General features: G+C 42.1%; 1 protein-coding gene across 1 annotated transcript; it reads left to right on the top strand.

Annotated features, from left to right (window-relative positions):
• Positions 1 to 993: 993 nt before the first annotated feature.
• Positions 994 to 9,448, top strand: RASSF10 (Ras association domain family member 10). Its single transcript, XM_073018187.1, has one exon. The coding sequence runs from the start codon at positions 4,605 to 4,607 to the stop codon at positions 6,129 to 6,131; it is 1,527 nt and encodes a 508-aa protein (XP_072874288.1). The 5' UTR covers positions 994 to 4,604; the 3' UTR covers positions 6,132 to 9,448.
• Positions 9,449 to 20,728: the final 11,280 nt, after the last annotated feature.

The following is a 20,728-nucleotide window of genomic DNA, read 5'->3' as shown; positions in this document are numbered from 1 at the left end:
CATGAAAATTCATTTCCTCTTCTGAGGCACTCATTGCAGTTTCTAGCCTCCTTGCCATTACCAGTGGCCATGACTGGGTTCTAGTCAATGGGATATGAGCTCAATTTCCAGCCAACGCCTTGAAGAAGAGGGTGTGACCCTCCATACTCTCTCCTCTTCCTCTGGCTCTATGTACATGATGATGAAGTCTAGAGGATTTTCGAGTCACGAGATGGAAGGAACCAGGGTTTCTGTATCTTTATCTGGAATAAGGCCACCTCCCAACCAGGACATCTTCTTTTGACTATTATCTGAGTGAAAAATAAACCTTTGTTACGTTTGAGCCACTATACACATTTGGCCCTGTTTGTTACTACAGCCTAGCCTAACTTAAGAAATCCATTGCTAAACCACACTAATCCTGGCTGTGACATCTCTAAGGTCAGGGACCATGTCTGTCCAGTTATTTCATGGATCCTCAACACATAGCCCAGGACATAGCATGCAGTAGGTACTTAATACAATTTCTTGACAATGCTAGCTGGGTTTTATTGAACATGTTTTATGTGCCAGACACTGTGCTAGATCTTTTATATATTGTGCATTATTTCATTTCATGTAATGACAACTCTATAAGGAAGGTTCCACTATTATACTTTGTTCCTGGTAAGAAGACTGAGGGTTGGAAAGCTTATAGCTGGTATCTGAAATGAGGCAGGGTAACTCCAAAACACACACTCTGAAACACCGGTACATGACCACATGCATACTCATTTTAGCATTTTAACTAATGTATCTTCTCCCACCAAGAATGCTCTCAACCCCTCCTCCGCATTTGTTGAAGTCTGCCTTCTGCATCCTTCCTAGCACCCATACAATCATTCTATCCTTTAATTAGTCCGGCACAAATTTCATATATATCATTACTACAACAGGGATTCCATGTATTTGTCTGCTTCTAGAAAGAAGTTATCTTGAGGGTAGCACAATATCTTAGACATTATTTATCTGGGTGTTCCTTAAAACATAGGAGAAGATGGAGAACCTGCCATGTGCCAGGCACCCTAGGCACTGAGGACTAAACTGTAAATAGGACAATCTTTTTTTCTTTTGAAAAGCTCTATTCTTGTGGGAGTAAACACATAAAAAACGCATCACAGCACAATGTAATCTCTGCATTAATAGACGCAGAAGAAGAGCGGGGAACCAGTTCTTTCTGGAGGAGGAAAGAAAGGACTCCTAGAGCAGGTGACCTGTATCTGAGCTTCTGAAGAGTGAGTAGAAGTTCTCCAGTTGTTTTAGAGGAATCTTAATTGTGGGAAAAGCATGTACAAAAGTGTGGATACATTAAGATGCAGGAGTTCTTCTGGATGGATGAGGTGTTGGCTTGCTAAAATGTAGGATTCCTTCATTGATTCATTAATGTATTCGACAGCTACGAGTAAACCTAGAATGTGGCAGGGATTGCACTAAATGTAAAGGATTCAAAAGTGAGCAAAACAGATATATGATCCCTACTCTTGTGGAGCTTAGAATCCAGCAGGGATGGCAGTTGACTACAAAGCTCTAGCAATCCTATGTGAGAGGAAAGGAAGAAGGGATAGCCCACATGTAAGTGAGAAGTTGGAGAAGTGGGCTGGTCCAGATTGCAAGAGACCTTTGACACCATTCTAGGGAGAAAGAAATCCTTCGTCAATCTAGCACCACATCCTGCCTCTCCCACCTCCTTGATAGCTGTCAATTGTGTCCAGTCTTCTCACCCCCACTATTCTCAGCATAGGTCATCATCTCTTCCTCAAATGAATGTGATAGTCTTCTAAAAGGCTTTCTTGCCTCTCATCCCCCACCCCCACCCATTGTCCTCAATGCAAACAGACTGATCTTTAAAAAATCAAAATCTGTTCATGTTATGCCCTATGGTAGGCAGAATTCTAAGACAGCCCCATAATCTCCATCTCCCTGGGGGCAACTTTGGTGATTATATTACAGTACACAGCAAAAGGGGTTTTTCAGATATAGTTAAGGTTATTAATCAGTCAACCTTAAGACAGAGAAATTATCCAGGTGGGTTTGACTAATCAAGCACTTTAAAAGCAGAGAGTTTTCTCTAGCTAGTGGCAGAAGAGGATGGTAGATTGATTAGAAGCAAAGGAGGACTGGATGGATTTGACATGTGGTTGCTGACTTTTAAGTTGCAGGGAGGGGGGTGGATATCCTATAGAAAAGATCTGAGAGAGTCCTGTAGGAGCTGAGAGTGACCCTGGAGGACAGCCAACAGGAGAATGGGGACCTCAGACCTACAACTGAGAGGAACCAGATCATGCAAACAACCTGAATGGATTTGGAAGTGGTTATTCCCCCAGAGCCTTCAGACAGGAACTTGAACCAGCCTATACCTTGCCTTTTGCCTGGGACATCCTGAGCAAAGTATGCAGCAGCCATGCCAACTTGGACTTGTGATCTACAGAACAGTAAAGCAATAGATGGGTGTTGTTTTAAGTCACTAAGTTTGTGATAATTTGTTACACAGCAATAGAAAACTAATATACCTCCCAGCTTTCCAACCGCCCCAATAAAACTATTGGGGATTTACCAGGCCCAGGCAGTTAATCCTTACACCAGTTCTATTAGGGAGGTATTTTTTTTATTATCAACATTTCACAGATAAGGAAACTGAAGCTCAGAGAGATTAATACTTTTCCTAAGGTTATAGAGCTAGTAAGTGCTGCTGAGATTTTTACTTGACTGTTCTGACTCCAGATTTGCACCCTATGGGTTCTCACTGTCTTTAAGACAAATCCAAATACATAAGCATGGAATTAAAGGCCCTTCCTGATCCTGTTCCTGTTCAATCATTCAACCTCAATTTTAGACACTCCTCTCAAATTCCTGACAGCCCCAGTAACTAACATGCTCTTGATTCCTGACTGCACTACAATCCCTTCTAGTATACTGCTTGTCCCTCCCCTCCATCTATTTTCCTTTTGGCAGACTCTAATGGTCCTTTGGGTCTTGCTTAAGACACCACCTCTGGGGGAAAGCCTTCCTTGCCCCTCCAAGATGGGTTGGATGCCACTCCAGGTTCCCCCAAAACCTCATGCTCTCCGTTATCAGAGGACACAAGACATTGTGTTGGAAATGTTTACTTGGCTGTGCTCTCCCACTAAATTGTGAACTCCTTGCAAGCCAGAACTGGCGATTCGTTCATTGTCAAATCCCTAGCGATAGGACCTGGAGCACAGTAGGTACTCAATAAATATTTGCTGAGTGAATCATTGAATGAACAAAAGTGCTTTAGCCAAGAGGCAATGGGGAGCCATCCAAGGTCTTGAAGAAAGGGAGTGAGCTTATTATTAGACCTGTGCTCACAAAGACAAGCTAAGTGCAAGGCTTGCACGCAATAGACTATCCTCATCAGCAGTTAAGGATGAAACAAGTTCACTTGCATTGTGGCCTTGGGTTTCTTGCGCTGTAAAGCTTGGCTGTTATCTCTTCTGGACCACGTCTGAATATTAGAAAATGCCAGAAGCCTTCACGGTTTCCCCTTATGCATGTGGAAAGCATAAAAATAGCTTGTGACTCGGGTCTGGGCCCTGAACTCCCACTAGAATGAGGAGTCGCTCTCCCAAGAAGGCTGTGGGAAGCTGAGGTGAAGATGACGTGGAGACCCACTTACGTGACACTACAGGAAACCGGCAGCCGCCTCTGAACGTCTGTCCCCCTCCAGCCCAGACCGTTCCATGCCTGCACTTGCTCCCGGAGCACATTGCTGAATCTTGTTCTCCTTAGATATGCAAATACTGCTTCCTGTCAAGGAAGACTGGGAGGCCTTCCGCGTTAGAGGCAGCTCTTCATAGCGCTAGCTGGACGTGGAATGTGATTAGAGCGTCTCCATTGGAGACCGCTGAGTGCCTCGGTTTCCCTGTCTGTGCAAAGTGCACTCCCCAGGCACCGCTGCCTTGAGGGACCAGGAAATGCGTCTGGAGGCGCCAGAAAAGATGAGAAGATAAAAGTCAAGATGCGTCCAGCTAGCTATAGACACAAGGAGAAGAGCCAGTAGGCCAAGGGAGACGCACAGCTGATCCGTGCCGAGGCGCGGGCTCCACTCCCTGAAGTGGAGGGGCCCTTGAATCTTCCCTTGCGTAGGCGCGCGGCAGAGCAGCAATTTGGCGAAAAAGGCCCAGACTCAGGATGCCCGCAACGCGAGCGAGGGGCGGACGGGGTGCACACCGCGCGGCAAGGCTGCAAGGGGTGGGCCTGGGCCCTGAGCCTCCTGTACTTCCAGCCACAGCTCTGGGCGCTGGGGGCGGGAAGGGGTGGAGCCACGGGGAGGAGCAAAACCCGGAGGTCCCGGGCACCTTGGGTAGAGCCAGAGCGGCGGGAGCCGGTCCCGGGCGCGTTGCCCCGGGAGTGCCCGTCGTCCGGGCAGAGCGCAGCCGCAACCGCGACCACAGCCGCAGTCGCTTTCCAGCCTGCCTTCGGTGCGCAGTGGGGAAGCAGGGCTAGTGCAGCCGCAGGAGGGGGCACGGGCTCCTCTCCCATCCCAGAGCTACTGGGCTGCCCTTGCTGTCCTTTCTGCCCCAGCAGAGCCCGGCCGGACCTGCCACCTGCGCCCTGGTTGCGCCATGGATCCTTCGGAAAAGAAGATATCGGTGTGGATCTGCCAGGAAGAGAAGCTGGTGTCCGGTCTCTCCCGCCGCACCACTTGCTCGGACGTCGTGCGAGTGCTTTTGGAGGACGGCTGCCGACGGCGACGGAGACAGCGGCGGAGCCGGCGGCGGGGGTCGGCCGGCGACCCGCCTGGCCCGGGAGAGCTTCCCGAACCTCCAGACGAGGACGACGAGGACGACGACGAGGCGCTGCCCCAGGGCATGCTGTGTGGACCCCCGCAGTGCTATTGCATCGTGGAGAAGTGGCGCGGCTTTGAGCGCATCCTCCCTAACAAGACTCGCATCTTGCGCCTCTGGGCTGCCTGGGGCGAAGAGCAAGAGAATGTGCGCTTTGTGCTAGTGCGCAGCGAGGCATCGCTGCCTAACGCCGGCCCCCGCAGCGCCGAGGCGCGCGTAGTGCTCAGCCGAGAGCGCCCCTGTCCGGCCCGCGGGGCCCCCGCGCGGCCCAGCCTGGCCATGACCCAGGAGAAACAGCGGCGAGTGGTGCGCAAGGCCTTTCGCAAACTGGCCAAGCTCAACCGGCGGCGCCAGCAGCAGCCACCGTCGTCCTGTTCGTCCACTTCGTCGTCCACTGCCTCGTCCTGCTCTTCGTCGCCGCGGGCCCACGAGAGCGCGTCGGTGGAGCGCATGGAGACGCTGGTGCATCTGGTGCTCTCCCAGGACCACACCATTCGCCAGCAGGTGCAGCGGCTCCACGAGCTGGACCGCGAGATCGACCGCTACGAGGCCAAGGTGCACCTGGACCGCATGCGGCGTCACGGGGTCAACTACGTGCAGGACACTTACTTGGTTGGGGCAGGCATCGAGCTCGACGGGTCCAGCCCAGGAGAGGAGCCAGAAGAGGTGGTGGCGGAGGCAGAGGCGGCGGCGGCGGCGCCGCCCCCTCTAGACGGCGAGGCGCAGGCTGCGGCGCTGGAGGAGCTGGCCCGGCGCTGCGACGACTTACTGAGGCTTCAGGAGCAACGGGTTCAGCAGGAGGAGTTGCTGGAGCGCCTTTCAGCCGAGATTCAGGAGGAACTCAACCAGAGGTGGATGCGGCGGCGCCAGGAGGAGCTGGCGGCGCGGGAGGAGACCCCGGAGCCCGATGGCGGCCCCGAGGGCGAGCTGCTGCTGGAGCAGGAACGGGTCAGGACGCAGCTCAGTACTAGCCTTTACATCGGGCTCCGGCTCAACACGGACCTGGAGGCCGTCAAGTCGGACTTGGATTACAGCCAGCAGCAATGGGACAGCAAGGAGCGCGAGCTACAGGGCCTTCTGCAAACTTTGCACACTTTGGAGCTGACAGTGGCGCCGGATGGGGCTCCTGGCTCCGGCGGTCCCTCGCGGGAAGCCGGGCCTCAAGCCTGCGCCGACATGTGGGTGGACCAGGCCCGTGGACTGGCCAAGAGCGGTCCTGGCAACGACGAAGACTCGGATACGGGGCTGAGCTCTATGCATAGCCAAGACTCGGACTCCGTTCCTATGTGCGAATCCCTTGTCTAGGGGTAGCAGGGGAGAGGGGGAAACAGGGATCTCTTTTTTCTTGCAGAATGCAGTGGGCCGGCCGGCTCAGGGATTTGAAACCAGGCTGTTGGGCCGGGGGAGGGCTTAGGACGCCTGCCTAGCCTCGCGCTCATCTGGCTCCGGGGTGAGTGCGGAGGAGGGTGGGGGACGAAGAAGTAGGGTCCCCAGTACAAGTTCTTTAAAGAGAGGGAAGGAGGGAGGAGGCGAGAACCACCTATACTGGAAAACACCCCAAGGAAATTGACGTGGTCCGAGCCCGTTTTCAAAGTAAGGAAGTATTACGGAGATTTCACTACTCTTCTGTATGGGAAGGACTGATGGCAGCTAGAACTTTAGTGTGTGGTATGAAGTGCTTTTAAAAGAAACACTTGGATGAAAAGGAAATTCCTTGAATGTTAATTGTGACTGTAAACGTGTTAAAACTAGCCAAAGAGGACACACTGGTGTCGGTCTCAGCCTTTCTTACATCTTTGATAAAACCCATAGGCACCAAAATCCTGGCTGTTTACATTTCTGCAGATTTGGGAATTACCCATCTGCTAAATCATTTGTCTTTTATTTTCTTTCAAAGGCTAAACTGTATCGAAGTCTAATTCTGTATTTCCTCCTAGTAAACAGAGTAGATGTTAAAAGGGAATTCTTTTCCCAAAATAACCTTTTATTATTACAAAAGCCAAACATAATCATTTGAGATATAAAATCCTGGCAAACATAATCCTGGTTAAAATTTAATCTGGGCCCTTTGGGGTTTGTCCCTGCAAAGGCAGGTGTGTTGCCCTTTAATTCATATTGCCACTTCATTGACTCAATCACTGTTATTTCAGAAAAAATAAAAGGAAGTGGCAGAATTCGAGTTACGCACAACAAAACTTGCTGTTTAACAAGCACTCTTTGAAAGCAAAGGTATGTTAGTGTTCAGCTTTTAAATTGAGCTATGTGATTAAAACCAACCGTGACCACAACGGATTTTACCCAAACTTGTCTAACTTCAATATCTTTTGTCAGAGATTAATTAGTCACTTGTTCAAACTCAGATAGAGTAAATATCAGGGTTTCCTAGATAAGGCCAGAAAAGAAAAAATAAAACAAAACAATCTCATAGTACTCCTTGGGTGAACAGTTTGATTAACGATGGCACATAGCCATGGAAAAAAAGATAAAAAATGAGTTAAGAACTTGAATTACTCTTTTCTGGCACATGCCTATGCACATGCCAGGAGATGCAAGTACACCACCATCTCAGTAGCTGGCGACAGAAGTGGTGGGGACTCCATGTAATTGTTCCAGTTATTTCCATTAAAACTTATCAGTTGTAGCTAGTGGTTGGCCCTGCGGAAGGAGCCTGCTGGCCGATTTCCCTCTGCAGCTCAGTACTTCTGAGGAATGTGGGATCTAATCTGTCCTTAGGAGGTATTAACAATGGGGCCTGTGTGTGGTACCAGCATGGTGCAGAAGCCTCTTATCAACCTACTCTTGAGGGGCTGGCTCCAGTTTCAACACTACATGTGAAGATAACTTAAGAGGCCTTTGCTTTATACAGAAGTTCCTTCCCTTGCAGAGATTCTCTATCTGCTTGTTGCCAATGGGAGCCTGCCCTTCTGACCTCCTCAAACCACTGTTTGTGCTGTCTCCTTTTTAGAGACAGCACCCCCCACCCGCCCCTCACTGCCACCACCACTGCCCTGGTATTAAAACATGTGTGCCTGTTCGCAGATTTTCAAGTAAAAATGGGAATTTAAAGGCCATTTTCTTAATTGATGTTTTCAGAAGACATTAGCTGGCATAGCTATGGTTTTTTAGTTTCATCTGATGCAGGAAATGTCTATGCATTTGGTTTTGAACGTGATTAAAATGAGGAAGGGACTGAAAGAAACCCACCATCCCCAGACAATCATTTGATCCCATAAACACGAAACCTAATGATAGCTTTCGTTTTGAGGCAGAGGTAAAATCCTCATTAGAGTGTGACAAAATGCTACTTGTCTGAATGGTTTATGCTGACAATGGGCTGACCTGGTGGTTTTAAAATTATTGTGCTGTTTTTCCCTCTCAGGGTGGTAGGGGGAGGTGATTCTTGGACGTTTATTAACTCAAAAAGAACGCAGAAGTTGGCAGAACAGGACTGCCTGGCAGAAAGGGGCTGTTTTCCTTTTCACTATTATTATTTTAAACCTTGATGGGCTGCTGACGTCAGCAAATATGCTTGACACCTGTAAAGCAAACAAGCCACATCACAAGGAGAAGGCCTGTGGGATTTTCTGGTGCCCTATTTCTAGAACCTTCCCTGTCTTGACCATTTGAAGGTGCTTCTTTAGTCAGCTGTTCAGACAGCTGTGAGGCTTTATTGATAACAAATGGCAGCCTCGTTGGCCCATTTTTTTTTCTCTTATCCAAATCCATTATATTCCTAAAAGGCTGTCTTGGTGAGTAGAAGAAAGAAGTGTGTAGAACACGCTGGCGTGGGGGAGCGAGGAGGAAGGAGACAATAGTTCTTTTTACTAAGGGCTTTTGTAAGCCTGAGAAAGGTGAAATACAGTTATAAAAAGCACCAAAACAGTGCCTGTGCATAAGAAGTGCTTAATAAATGCTAAATACTTTAAATTTTCATTCACATTTATGGTCACCATGGCCCTAAGAATGAGAATAAATGCATGACAGGGAATGTACCAATATCAGGATTTCAGGGCCCCTGGGAAAATTAACTCAGCTCCTATTCTCCAGTCCTAATGGAAATCCTGGGCAGAAACCAGCAAACTTAAGAAGGGTATGAAATGTAGGTCCCTTACCAGCCAGCCCCACCATTTTTTTTTTTTTTTTTTTGGAATTGAGATAATTTATTGTAATTTTGATCTGAGTTATCCCAGTCTCAGCCATCTCTCAAACCAAAAGATTCCATATGGCATCTCTATGTTTGTTTATTTCCTTATAAAGTGTGTTTATTTTTTTCTGATTAGAAAAGTTGTGTACACTATAGTCCTTATGATGAACCTGAAAATAACATAAATAAAAAGGCAAGAAAAGTCACTCTAAATCTCTGTACCGAAAACCTGTCACTACCAAGATTAGTATATTTACTTCCAAACCTTTTGAATTGTGCAGATTTCATATTTGCTTCTGTATTTAAAAATATATAATTTTGATAAGATTGTATATACATATTTATACTCAGGTTTTGACAGACTCACTATAAACAGATCCACCCAAACTGGTGGATATACCATAGTTTACAGAACTGGGCATGTTATCAGTTTGTTTCTCATACTTTTTCTTGTTGTTATAAAATAACACCATAATAAGTTTCTTTGTGCATGTATCTGTTTACCTAATTAGATTCCCACCCTCCCCACAATAAGATAGGTTTCCAGAAAGAGAATTCCCAGGTCAGAGTACACACATTTAGAGGCTTGATACTTACTGCCAAATTGCTTTTCAAAAGATTTGTTCTAGTTACAATCAGCTATGCATGAGCGTGCCTGTTTCACTACCGCCTAACTTTCATTAGGTATTATATTTTGTTAGGAAAATATTTTAATCAAAATTTACTAATTAATTCTTCGTTGCCTCAGGAAGCCAAAGCTGACAATCACTGACTTCACATGTTCTTACAACAGCAAGGGTGGGCCGATGGGTCAGAAGTGTTAGCCAAGAGGGTGTGGTGTTTTCTCTCCTTCCCATTTTATTTTTCCTTCTCTAAGTACTTGCTTAAGGTAATATTAATAGAATTTTATCTCATATCAGAATTGGTCAATGATCTGAGAACAGAAGGGACAGAAACTCTATATAAGCAGGACTAAGGAGATAACAAATTGAATCAGAGTTATAAAAAGAAAATATTCATGATCTTTTTCATCTTGAGTCTAGCGGAAAAGGCTATTCTTAGAAAGTGATGCCATAAAACATATTTGATTTTGTGCTTCTCTATACCAACCTCTATCAAAAATTATATCAAAATAAACACATAAACCAAGTTGTTTATAAGGAATCTGTAATTAAGTTTAGATTTTTCTAGGAATTTCTTTCTACATATGATACACGCTTGAGGTTGTTCTTAATATCTTGAAAAGAGAAGATTTGATTATGACAATCTGTGAAATTTCCATTGTGAAAATGGGAAGACGGCTGTGTGCTAATCACACTCATATCTGGAAGGTGGTATCAACCATGGCCGTGCTGGTGGGAGCTGTCCCTAGCACTTTTAACAGGCCTTGTTTCTCTGGGTACATAAGAATGAGGGAGGAGTTGAAGGAGGGAGTGCCAGGCTTTCCAAGGATCTTTGTGTGTGGCATTAGGTATGCACACCTGGCTCAGTGCATCTTTGGCCACATTGACCCCATTGTGTTCATGGAGACCTTGCATGGGTTGCTTTGAAGGCCTGCTGCCCCCTAGTCTCTCCCCTTCTCATCCATTCCCATGCAAATCTTTCCTGTTTCAGACACTTCTAGGATTTCCCATAGCTTTCAAGATAAAATCCACATTTCTTAGCAGGATTGAGAAGGTGTTGGTTTTCCAGCTCAAGATCCCTCTTTTGGGTCCAACCTTCTCCACTTAAGACCACGGAATTGAGTTGATTCTATTTCTTCATTTCGGGCACACTATCATCCTCCTTTTTATGCATGTACCCTTTTCTATATTCACTTTACTTCATGTTCTCCTTCCTCTCCATTCCCACTCCCATTTCCCTCCTTGCTCTTATGATAGGCACCTATTCCAATGCATTAATCTACAGTCTTCCAAACCATCTCATATATTCAAGGCTGCCATGTTGCACACTCTGCACTAGTCACACTCATACCTGGAGTGTAAGTAGCACACGGTGTACGACATGGCAGCTCCCATTCCCACTCCCTTTTCCCTCCTTGCTCTCATCATAGGCACCTATTCTGACATTAATCTACAACCTTCAGTAGTCAAACCTGCCATATTGCATACCCTCAGGGGGCACCTTTCATGTTGTATTCTGGCATCTTTCCCCAGAGGGCACCATTTGCATGGAAAACTGTGTGAATTGTAACCCTGAGGCTGAGCAATGTGCCTGCACAGTTCATGTGCTTGTGTATGTATATGTATCTTGACAGTAGACTGAAACTGTCTGTATGCTTGTGTTTAATATATATAACTTTATTGAGCGATAAAAGTTATATTTCTTTCTTTTTCACATGGCACTAAGTTTGTGCAAGCATTCTGCATTGGTATATACAAATTTAGACCATTTTTTTTTACCTGCATGGTATTCTGTCACTATCATTCCTTAGTGAGCGATATCTAGGTCGTCACCAATTCCTTGCTATCTCAAACAAGGTATCGATGAACACAGATAGAAATCAGTGGACATATGTGAGTGCTGAACTGCAAGATTACTCTGCCAAATTGCCATTACAGGTTAGGCTCTTACTAGGAGTGAAGATTTCCATATTCCCCACAAGCACTTGATATTGACCAACCTTCTACTATTTGCAAATCTGCTTTAATTTGCATTTCTTTAAAATCTAGTAAAGTTGAGCTTCATTTGCTTGTTATCTTTTAGGTTCCCTTTTGTTAATTGCCTATGTTGTTATTGACCATTTTTCCTTTGAGTTTCACTTTTCTGGCAGATTTTCAGAAGTTTCTTAAATATTCTGAACACTACTTTCTTTTAACCTTAGAGCAAGTGTAAATACCTTCTATCTGCCCTCCATCTTTAACTGTGTCCCTGGTGTCTGTTGTTGAAAATGTCTTTACTTTTAATGTAGTCAAATTTAGCATCCATCTCCGCTGTGACTTGTGGTTTGGGGTTCTTGTTTAAGTAATGTAGTCACAAAAATATGGTTCTATGTATTTTCTTCTACTAGCTTCATCCTCTCTCTCTTTTTTTCTCTCTCTCTCTCTCTGTCTCTCTCTCTGTCTCTTTGGTTCTTTCTTTCTCTATCCCTCCTTTCTTCTTCACAGATGAAGTGAAATACTTCTGTGGAAATAATCTTTATCTCATCAAGTTTTACCCTAAAGAATAGTTTAAATCCTGATTATCCTGAAACATAGACTAAATTTTTGTATTTTTGGTAAAGATAGGGTTTTGCCACGTTGGCCAGGCTGGTCTCGAACTCCTGGTCTCAAGGGATCTGCCTGCTTTGGCCTCTTACAGTGCTGGGATTATAGGCAAGAGCCACTGTGCCCAGCCTAACTTTCTCTTTTTTTTCTGAGATGGAGTCTCGCTCTGTCGCCCAGGCTGAAGTGCAGTGGCGCGATCTCGGCTCACTGCAAGCTCTGCCTCCCAGGTTCACGCCATTCTCCTTCCTCAGCCTCCCGAGTAGCTGGGACTACAGGCGCCCACCACCATGCCGCGCTAATTTTTTTTTTTTTTTTTTTTTGAGACAGAGTCTCGCTCTGTTGCCCAGGCTGGAGTGCGGTGACGCAATCTCGGCTCACTGCAAGCTCCGCCTCCCGGGTTCACGCCATTCTCCTGCCTCAGCCTCCCGAGTAGCTGGGACTACAGGCGCCCGCCACCTCGCCCAGATAGTTTTTTGTATTTTTTAGTAGAGACGGGGTTTCACCGTGTTAGCCAGGATGGTCTGGATCTCCTGACCTCGTGATCCACCTGCCTCGGCCTCCCAGAGTGCTGGGATTACAGGCGTGAGCCACCGTGCCCAGCGCCAGCCTAAGTTTCTTACCTTATATTTTTATTTACCAGTGTTCAAAATAATGAGGTTGTCCACTAGCATTCTCCAAAGGTGACTAATAGTTTTTCTTGTTTGTTCATCTTTTTAAGGATAATTATAAAATTTTAAATTTAAAATATTTCATTTGCTTCAAACCACTGTGGTTATTAATATTACTATTGCTCCATTTACCTATATAACAAACTTGTACATCCTGCACAGGTTCCCTGGAACTTAAAATAAAAGTCAAAAAAAAAAAATGCTGATGCTTAAATTGTCCCCTCTTTAGCTAGTGGGAGCCTTTTCTGGTCAGCTTCTGAATTCTTTTCACACAATTTTCATAGTCTTTGATAGTGTTCTTTGCTCTCTGGTAGGTCAAACTATTTCCGGCTCCTACTGTTCATTTTCTGTGCCAGTCCTGAAATCAACCATCATTACAAGGAGTCCTGATTCCTTTTAGTGGGAAATGATATTTAGAAGCCACAGTCTGGATGCTAGGGGTGCTCATTGCCACTAGGTTAGTGATTGCTTTTAGGACTTTTCAGTGTCAACGTGTAGAAAATATGGTTTTGTTTTCTTATTATTCTTTTGTTTGTTTAGCTTTTGTTTTGTTTTCTATTATTTTTAAAATTGTGATGTAATATATATAACATAAAATTAATCATTTTAACAATTTTTAGGGCTGGGCATGGTGGCTCACACCTTCCCAGCACTTTGGGAAGCCAAGGAGGGCAGGTTGCTTGAGTTTGGGAGTTCAAGACCAGCCTAGGCAACATGGCAAAACCCCGTCTCTACTAAAAATACAAAAAATTAGCGGGTGTGGTTGCGCATGCCTGTAGTCACAGCTACTTGGGAGGCTTAGGTGGGAGGATCGCTTGAGCCCAGAAGGCAGAGGTTGCAGTAACCTGAGATCATGCCACTGCACTCCAGCCCTGACAACAGAGTGAGACCTTGTCTTAAATTTTTTTTTTTTAATTTACAGTTCATTGGCATTAAGTACATTCACAGTGCTTTGAATCATCACCACTATCCGTTTCCAGAAATTTTTCATAACCTCAAATGGAAACTCTGTATCCATTAAACAATAACTTCTTTCCTTCTCCCAGCCCCTGGTGACCTGTATTATCTTTGTGAAGAATGTCTATTTGAGCCATTTCACCATTTAGAATTGGGTTTTTGAGGGGGATGGGAATTGTTGAGTTGGATTTCTTTGTTTATTTTGGATATTAATTACTTATCAGATATGTCATCTGCAAATATTTTCCCCCATTCCATTGTTTGCCATTACTGAGTGTCTCTATTAGTCTGTTTTCATGCTGCTGATAAAGGCATACCCCAAAACTGGGGAATTTATAAAGGAAAATTTAATTGACTTACAGTTCCACATGGCTGGGGAGCCCTCACAATCATGGCAAAAGAGCAAGGGATGTCTTATGTGACAGCAGGCAAGAAGAGAGCTTGCGCAGGAGAACTCCTCTATATAAAACCACCAGATCACATGAGACTTTTACTCACTATTATGAGAACAGCATGAGAAAGACCCACCCCTGTGATTCAATTACTTCCCACTAGGTTCCTCCCCTAATGTGTTGGAATTGTGGGAGCTACAATTCAAGATGGGATTTGAGTGGGGACACAACCAAACCATATCAGGGTCTTTGATGCACAAACACTTTTAACATTTTGATGAAGTCCAACTTATCTATATTCCCTTTGTTGTCTGTGCTTTTGGTGTCATATCCAAGAAATCCTTACCAAATCCAACATCATAAAACATTCTCCCTGGGTTTTCTTCCAAGCATTTTATGGTTTTAGCCCTTCTGTGTTTAGGTCTTTGATCCATTTTTAGTTAATTTTTGTAGATGGTATAAGGTAAGATTCCAACTTTATTCTTTTGCATATGGATATTTAGTTGTCCCAGAACCATTTGTTGAAATTATTATCCTTTCCCTATTAAATGGTCTTGGCACACTTGTCAAAAATTAATTGACCACACATGCAAAGGTTTATTTCTGAGTTCTCCGTTCTGTTCCATTTGTCTATACATCTTCCCTTAGTCTAGTTCCACACTGGTTTAATTGCTGTAGATTTGTAGTAAAATTTGAAATCAGGAAATGTGAGCTTTCTGTATTTTATCCTTCTTTTAAAAAATCATTTGGCTATTTTTTGGAAGTACCATATGACTTTTAGGATGAATTTTTCTGTTTCTGCAAAAAAAAAAAAAAAAAAAAATGCCAGTGGAATTTTGATAGGGACTGCAGTGTGTCTATAGATACCTTTGGATTGTATTGTCATATTAAGAACATTGTCTTCTAATGAATGAACGTGAGATGTCTTTCCATTTATTTATGTCTTCTTTAATTGCTTTCAGCAATGTTTTATAGTTTTCAGTGTCCAAGTCTTTTGCCTCATTGTTAGAATTATCCCTAAGTATTTTATTTTACTCTTTTTGATGTTATATGAAATGGAATTTTAAAAACTTCCTTTATAGATTGTTCATTGTTGATGTATAGAAATGCAACTGATTTTTTTTGCATTGATTTTGCATCCTACAACCTTGTTGAATTTATTTCCTCACTTTTTTGTGTATGGAATCTTTAAAATTTTCTATGTACAAGATTATATCATTTGCAAATCTTGTATCAAGATTTTATAATTTCCCTTGTGATTTATTCTTTGATTTATTAGTTGTTTAAGCGTGTTTTATTTAATTTCCACATATTTGTGAATTTTCCAGTTTTCCTTCTGTTACTGATTTTTCACTCATTCCATTATGATCAGAAACAATATTTTGTATGATTTCAACTTCTTAAATTTATTAAGACTTGTTTGTGGCCTAACATATGATCTATCCTGGAGAATGTTCCATATGCACTTGAGAAAAATTTATATTCAGCTTTAGTTGGGTGTAGTGCTCTGAATATATCTGTTAGGTGTAATTGGTTTATGGCATTGTTCAAGTTCGCTATTTCTTTATTTTTCTTCTATCTTGTGTTCTATCTATTTTTGAAAGTGGCATATTGAAGTTTATTTCAATTATTATTGGAGAACTATTTCTTTATTTGATTCTATCAATGTTTGCTTCATATATTTTGGGGCTCTGATTTTGGTGCATATAGGTTTATAATTGTTACATTTTCTTGGTGAGTTTACCCCTTTATCAATAAACAGTGTTCGTCTTTATTTCTTATAACAGTTTCTGACTAAAGGTTTATTTTGACTAATGTTAGTATAACTACCCCAAATCTCTTTTGGTTACTATTTGCATGAAACATCTTTTCCCATCTTTTCACTTTCAACCTACTTGTGTCTTTAGATTTAAAGTGAATTTCTATATTTTCTATTTGTTGTGACAGCATCTTCATACTTTCCTTTAGCTTTTAAAATATGGCTTTCTTTGTTCTTTGGACATCCCTAAAATAACTGATTTAGTCTTGTTAGTAAGTTCTGCTTTGAGGTTCTTCATTGATAGTTTCTATTGGCTGCTTTTTTCTCCTGTGAACAGGCCATACTTTCTTATGTCTTTGCATGTCTCATAATTTTTTGTTGAAAACCAGACTTTTAAAATAACATAACATCGCAACTCTGGAAATCAGCTCCTTCTCTTCCTAGGGTTTGTTGTTGGTGCTGTTTGTTTTTGTTGTTTTTTCTTTTTGTTATTTCTGTTTGTTTGTTTAGTAACTTTCTTGAACTAGTTTTCTAAAGTCTGTATACTTGTCATATGACCACTGAAATCTCTGCTCAGATAGCCTAGTGGTCATTAATGATTGGACAGAGATTTTCTGAAATGCCTGGAACCAATAAGCCTCTCAGCCTTTACTGAGGGACTGTGTGTGTATGTGTATGAGTTGGGATATGTCTTCACTATTGAGGGGCTCAATTTACAACTCTGCTTTAGCTCTCACTTTCTACTTGCTTAGAGCCTAAAAGTCAGTCAGAGTGGGGAGCTTAGGACCTTCTCAGGTCTGTCCTGAGCATGTGCACATTCCTACACAGGTGAAACCTGCTAGATTTCTAGAAATGTTTTAGAGCTTTTCAAAGCCCCCATGGACTATTTCATTCACCAGCTTTTCCTTTTAACTAATTTGATCAGCTTCTTAATTTTCCCAACTGTAATCACTGCTTCAAGCAGTTGTGATGTTAGATAATTGTTTGTAGTTGTTTTTGACAAATGTCCCCGGGGTAAAAGCTGTTTGCATTGTGTGAGATCTGAGTCAGGTCAAATAAATACCAGCCAGGGAACTGCCAGACAGGTCAAATATTAGCAAATCTCAGAATGGTACTTTAGCCAGCTCCTAACCCATTCACTCCTTCCAGTGGTTCCTGAGCTGTTGGTTTTCACTGTGATTGTGAAGCTGCTAATTTTCACTGTGACTGTGGGGTTGCTGATTTTCACGGTGAGTGTGGGGCTGTTGGTTTTCAAGGCTACTGTGGAGCTGAGGGCGGGGATGGAAAGAGGGCAAGTTAAAACACTAGAAACCATGTTGTTTTTACTAATATTCTGTCATTGTTCTTTATTAAATGCTCTTTGGATCCTTGTAAGCTTTTGGTTAATTTGAAAAAACTGGGAAAAGTTGATTTTGACCATTTTTTGCCTGTATTCTTGTTGCTTTTATTGCCAAGTGGCTTTTTGGAGGTTCTTACTCTGCCACACTGACATAATTTGTCGAGATTGTTTTCTTCTTTGTTCCCTCTTTTATAGGATGCACAGAATTTTCTTTGGCTGACTTGAAAGTTGTACATTTATTTTACTCTTCATTTCTCCAGATTTACTATGAGCCATACTTATGCTTATTTTTCCTGACCAATCTATAAACTTATGAAATTTGTGTTTGCCTCACAAGACCCCTAACACACTACTCTCACTTCTCTGGTCTCTCTCTCTCTTTTCATTTTGGCATCATCTACAATTTTAGTTCTAGAAAATCTTATTTAACTAATAACCTTTCTCTGCCTATTTTACTGGGATTGAATTAAATGTATACATTATCTTGAGCAGAATTGGTATCTTTAGGATGCTGTATCATTTTATTCAAGAATAAGATAATACCGCAGTACGGCAAACCACCCCCAAATTCAGTGTGTCTTAAAATAACAATAATTTATTCTCACACATGCATCTGTATGAGGCAGCTGGGGCTTAGTTAATCTAGGTTAATTTCAGCTGAACTTGGCTACAGTCTGAGTTAGCTTTAGACCTGCTTCATGTATTTCTCATCCTCCTTGGACCAGAGGCATTTTCCTAAAGCTTCCTTGGAGTTGTTACAGAGGGGTCACCCTAAACTCTTCTTTTTTCATCTGCTTCTGTGGGCCTTGGCTTTTTCAATCCAAGTGAATACACAAATATCACGTGATGGGTATGCCCCAGGCCTAAGGTTTGGGCCTACAAAAGCAGAGATAAGTGAAACAGATAGCATTCCATCAGTAAAAATACTCTCTAAGACACTGATAGTAGGATTTTAAATGGATTCAATATACTAGATTTATACTTTCCAATAACAGTTCTACTTTTAGGAATCTATAGAATATTTGCACAAGCAGTTAAGGATGTAAGTTAGTAATCTCTATTACAGCAATTTTTAAAATAGTTAAATATTAGAAATCACCTCAATAGAAGACTAGTTATACAAGCTGTAATAATCATATTATTTTATGTTATATAGCTATTAGATAATGTGGATCTGCATTTCTGATGTAGAAGAACACCTATGATATGTTGTTAAATAAAAACAAGCAAGTAAGTGGAAAGAGTATAAACTCATTACTTATTTTTATAACTCTAAAAATCACATATTTCTTAGCTCTGACCACTGTTAAGTTCTGGAATCAATGACCACCAGGTAGTAATGAGCACCCTAGCACCTATACTGTGGCATTTAAATATTATTTTTCATTAATAGAGTAAGTGCCCTTTAAAATAATGACTGATTTCAAATACAGGGCAGGACATGAGTAAAATGGGTCTACTACATCTTATGTACTAAAAAGCAAGAAAATGGTGAAAAGCTTTGTGGTTGTGTCTAAAGAACTCAGGACCAACCTACCAGGCTCCCAATGGCTAAAGATGGGAAAAATTTAAATTTCAATGAGAATAAAACTGTAACAAATTTGTCAAAAATATAAAAATCCTGAGATTCACAATGATACTACAAAAAAGAAATTAACTCATTAACCAGCTTTAGAGATTGCTAGAACACCGAATTGTTTTTCTAGAAATCAGTAATAAAGAGAACATTTATTCTATCTTTTCTGTACACACTGTGTTTCTAAGTCATCAAACAGTTGATGAAGGGAAGTTCTTTACAAAAGAGTTTTAGCTAACAAACACAGAAGGAATAATTGCACTAGAAAAATACCCTTATGCAACTCCTAAAAACTTGATTCCTGATGGATGCTAAAGTGAGTAGATGTCAAGAAAAATTTATAGTGGATATATCAACTGTGACAAGATTGAAATCCAGGGATCATCCAGTCATGCTTGCCTCTTGTTATGATAAAATAGGAAATACTCAGCCCTACCTATCAAATATTGCACCCAAAATAATTGAATCTGAATTTAATCAAGAATCTAGTTCTACTGAGGAGATTGCAGGAAGTTGGCAGACTAGAGAACACGTGGAATGATATTCTGAGTATGTAATCAACCAAATCCATATTGTGGGAAATTCTACAGAATTAAAACCTTATTTCTTTAGTAAATCAATTGCCTAAAAGAAGGAAGGGAGATGTAACTATTGTAACCACTATAGATGAAAAGAGACTTAAGAGACATATCAATCATATGAATTTTGTTAGGATGTTAATTCAAACAAACCTAAGGTAAGAGAAAAAATTCCCACACATTTTAAGGACAAAGAAAAGAAAGAACAGAATATTGTAAAAGGTTATTGTTTTTAAATATGATAATGGTAAAATCTTCATATTTTTAAAATATTTTGCCTGTTAGAAATACATAGTAAAGTACTATGGTGAAATAATATGATGGCTGAGCCTGAGATGTTTCAGGAAAAGATTGGAGGTAGTGGAGAAAGGATAAATATTAACAAAACAAAATTGGAAAACTGTTGCTATTTGTTGAAGCTTGGTGATGGGTACATGAGATTCATTATGCTCTTCTCTGCGTTTATTTATTGGTTTGACAATTTCTATAATAAAAAGTGAAAAAACTAAAAGAGAAAGAGAAAATGAAAGTCAAGTTGTGGAACAATGTGTATGGTATGCATTAATTTTTTCTTTTTAAAAAACAAAATAGAACAAAGCACTGTTATACTATCATCTGTGGTTATCTTTGGGAAATGGGACTGGGGAATTATGTAGGAAGCTTCTATTTTTTATTTTAGGAAATTTGATTTTGTTTGAATTTTTAAATAAGAACATATAACTTAAGTAACTAAAAAAAAAAGAGAAAGAATAAATAAGATGTCTTAAGTAAGGTATGAACAAAGTACTATGGAAGCTTATTTCCTGTGTCGTGGCTGAACTTGGCTGCTGAGAGGGGGACCTGAGGTTGTGAAGCTGCAGGGCACACTTGAACTCAGTGGAGCAGCCTTCCGCGAACCCCATACCAACTCACCTGCCGTGCAGTGAGGTGGCCTCAGCGACGTGACCCATGCTGTCTGGGAAAGGCAGCGATCGCAGTTCATTGTGTGACAGCTAAGCAGGCTTCACAGTAGAGTGAGTCTACAATTAGCTGCCTAAGGGAATGCATTAGATCTGCTCACTGTGTGTTAAAATACAAATTTGTATCATTCTGAACAAATCGCTTAATGCCTGAGTAGACTATTTTGTTATAAAGATGTTACCAGTTATTCGTTTTTTAACCATGTCTTCCACATCACTGAGTTTCCTGAGTTGGTCCAGATCTGGGAGGAGAGAGCACCTGAAGGGCATAGAGGGCCGGGATGACTTTGGCATCAGTTGGTTTAAACCGTGGTTCCTGCACGG

This window comes from Chlorocebus sabaeus, chromosome 1, assembly GCF_047675955.1.
Source record: "Chlorocebus sabaeus isolate Y175 chromosome 1, mChlSab1.0.hap1, whole genome shotgun sequence".
Taxonomy (NCBI): Eukaryota; Metazoa; Chordata; class Mammalia; order Primates; family Cercopithecidae; genus Chlorocebus; species Chlorocebus sabaeus.
Note: the sequence above shows the minus strand (reverse complement) of the source record. Positions and strands in the feature narration are given on the sequence as shown.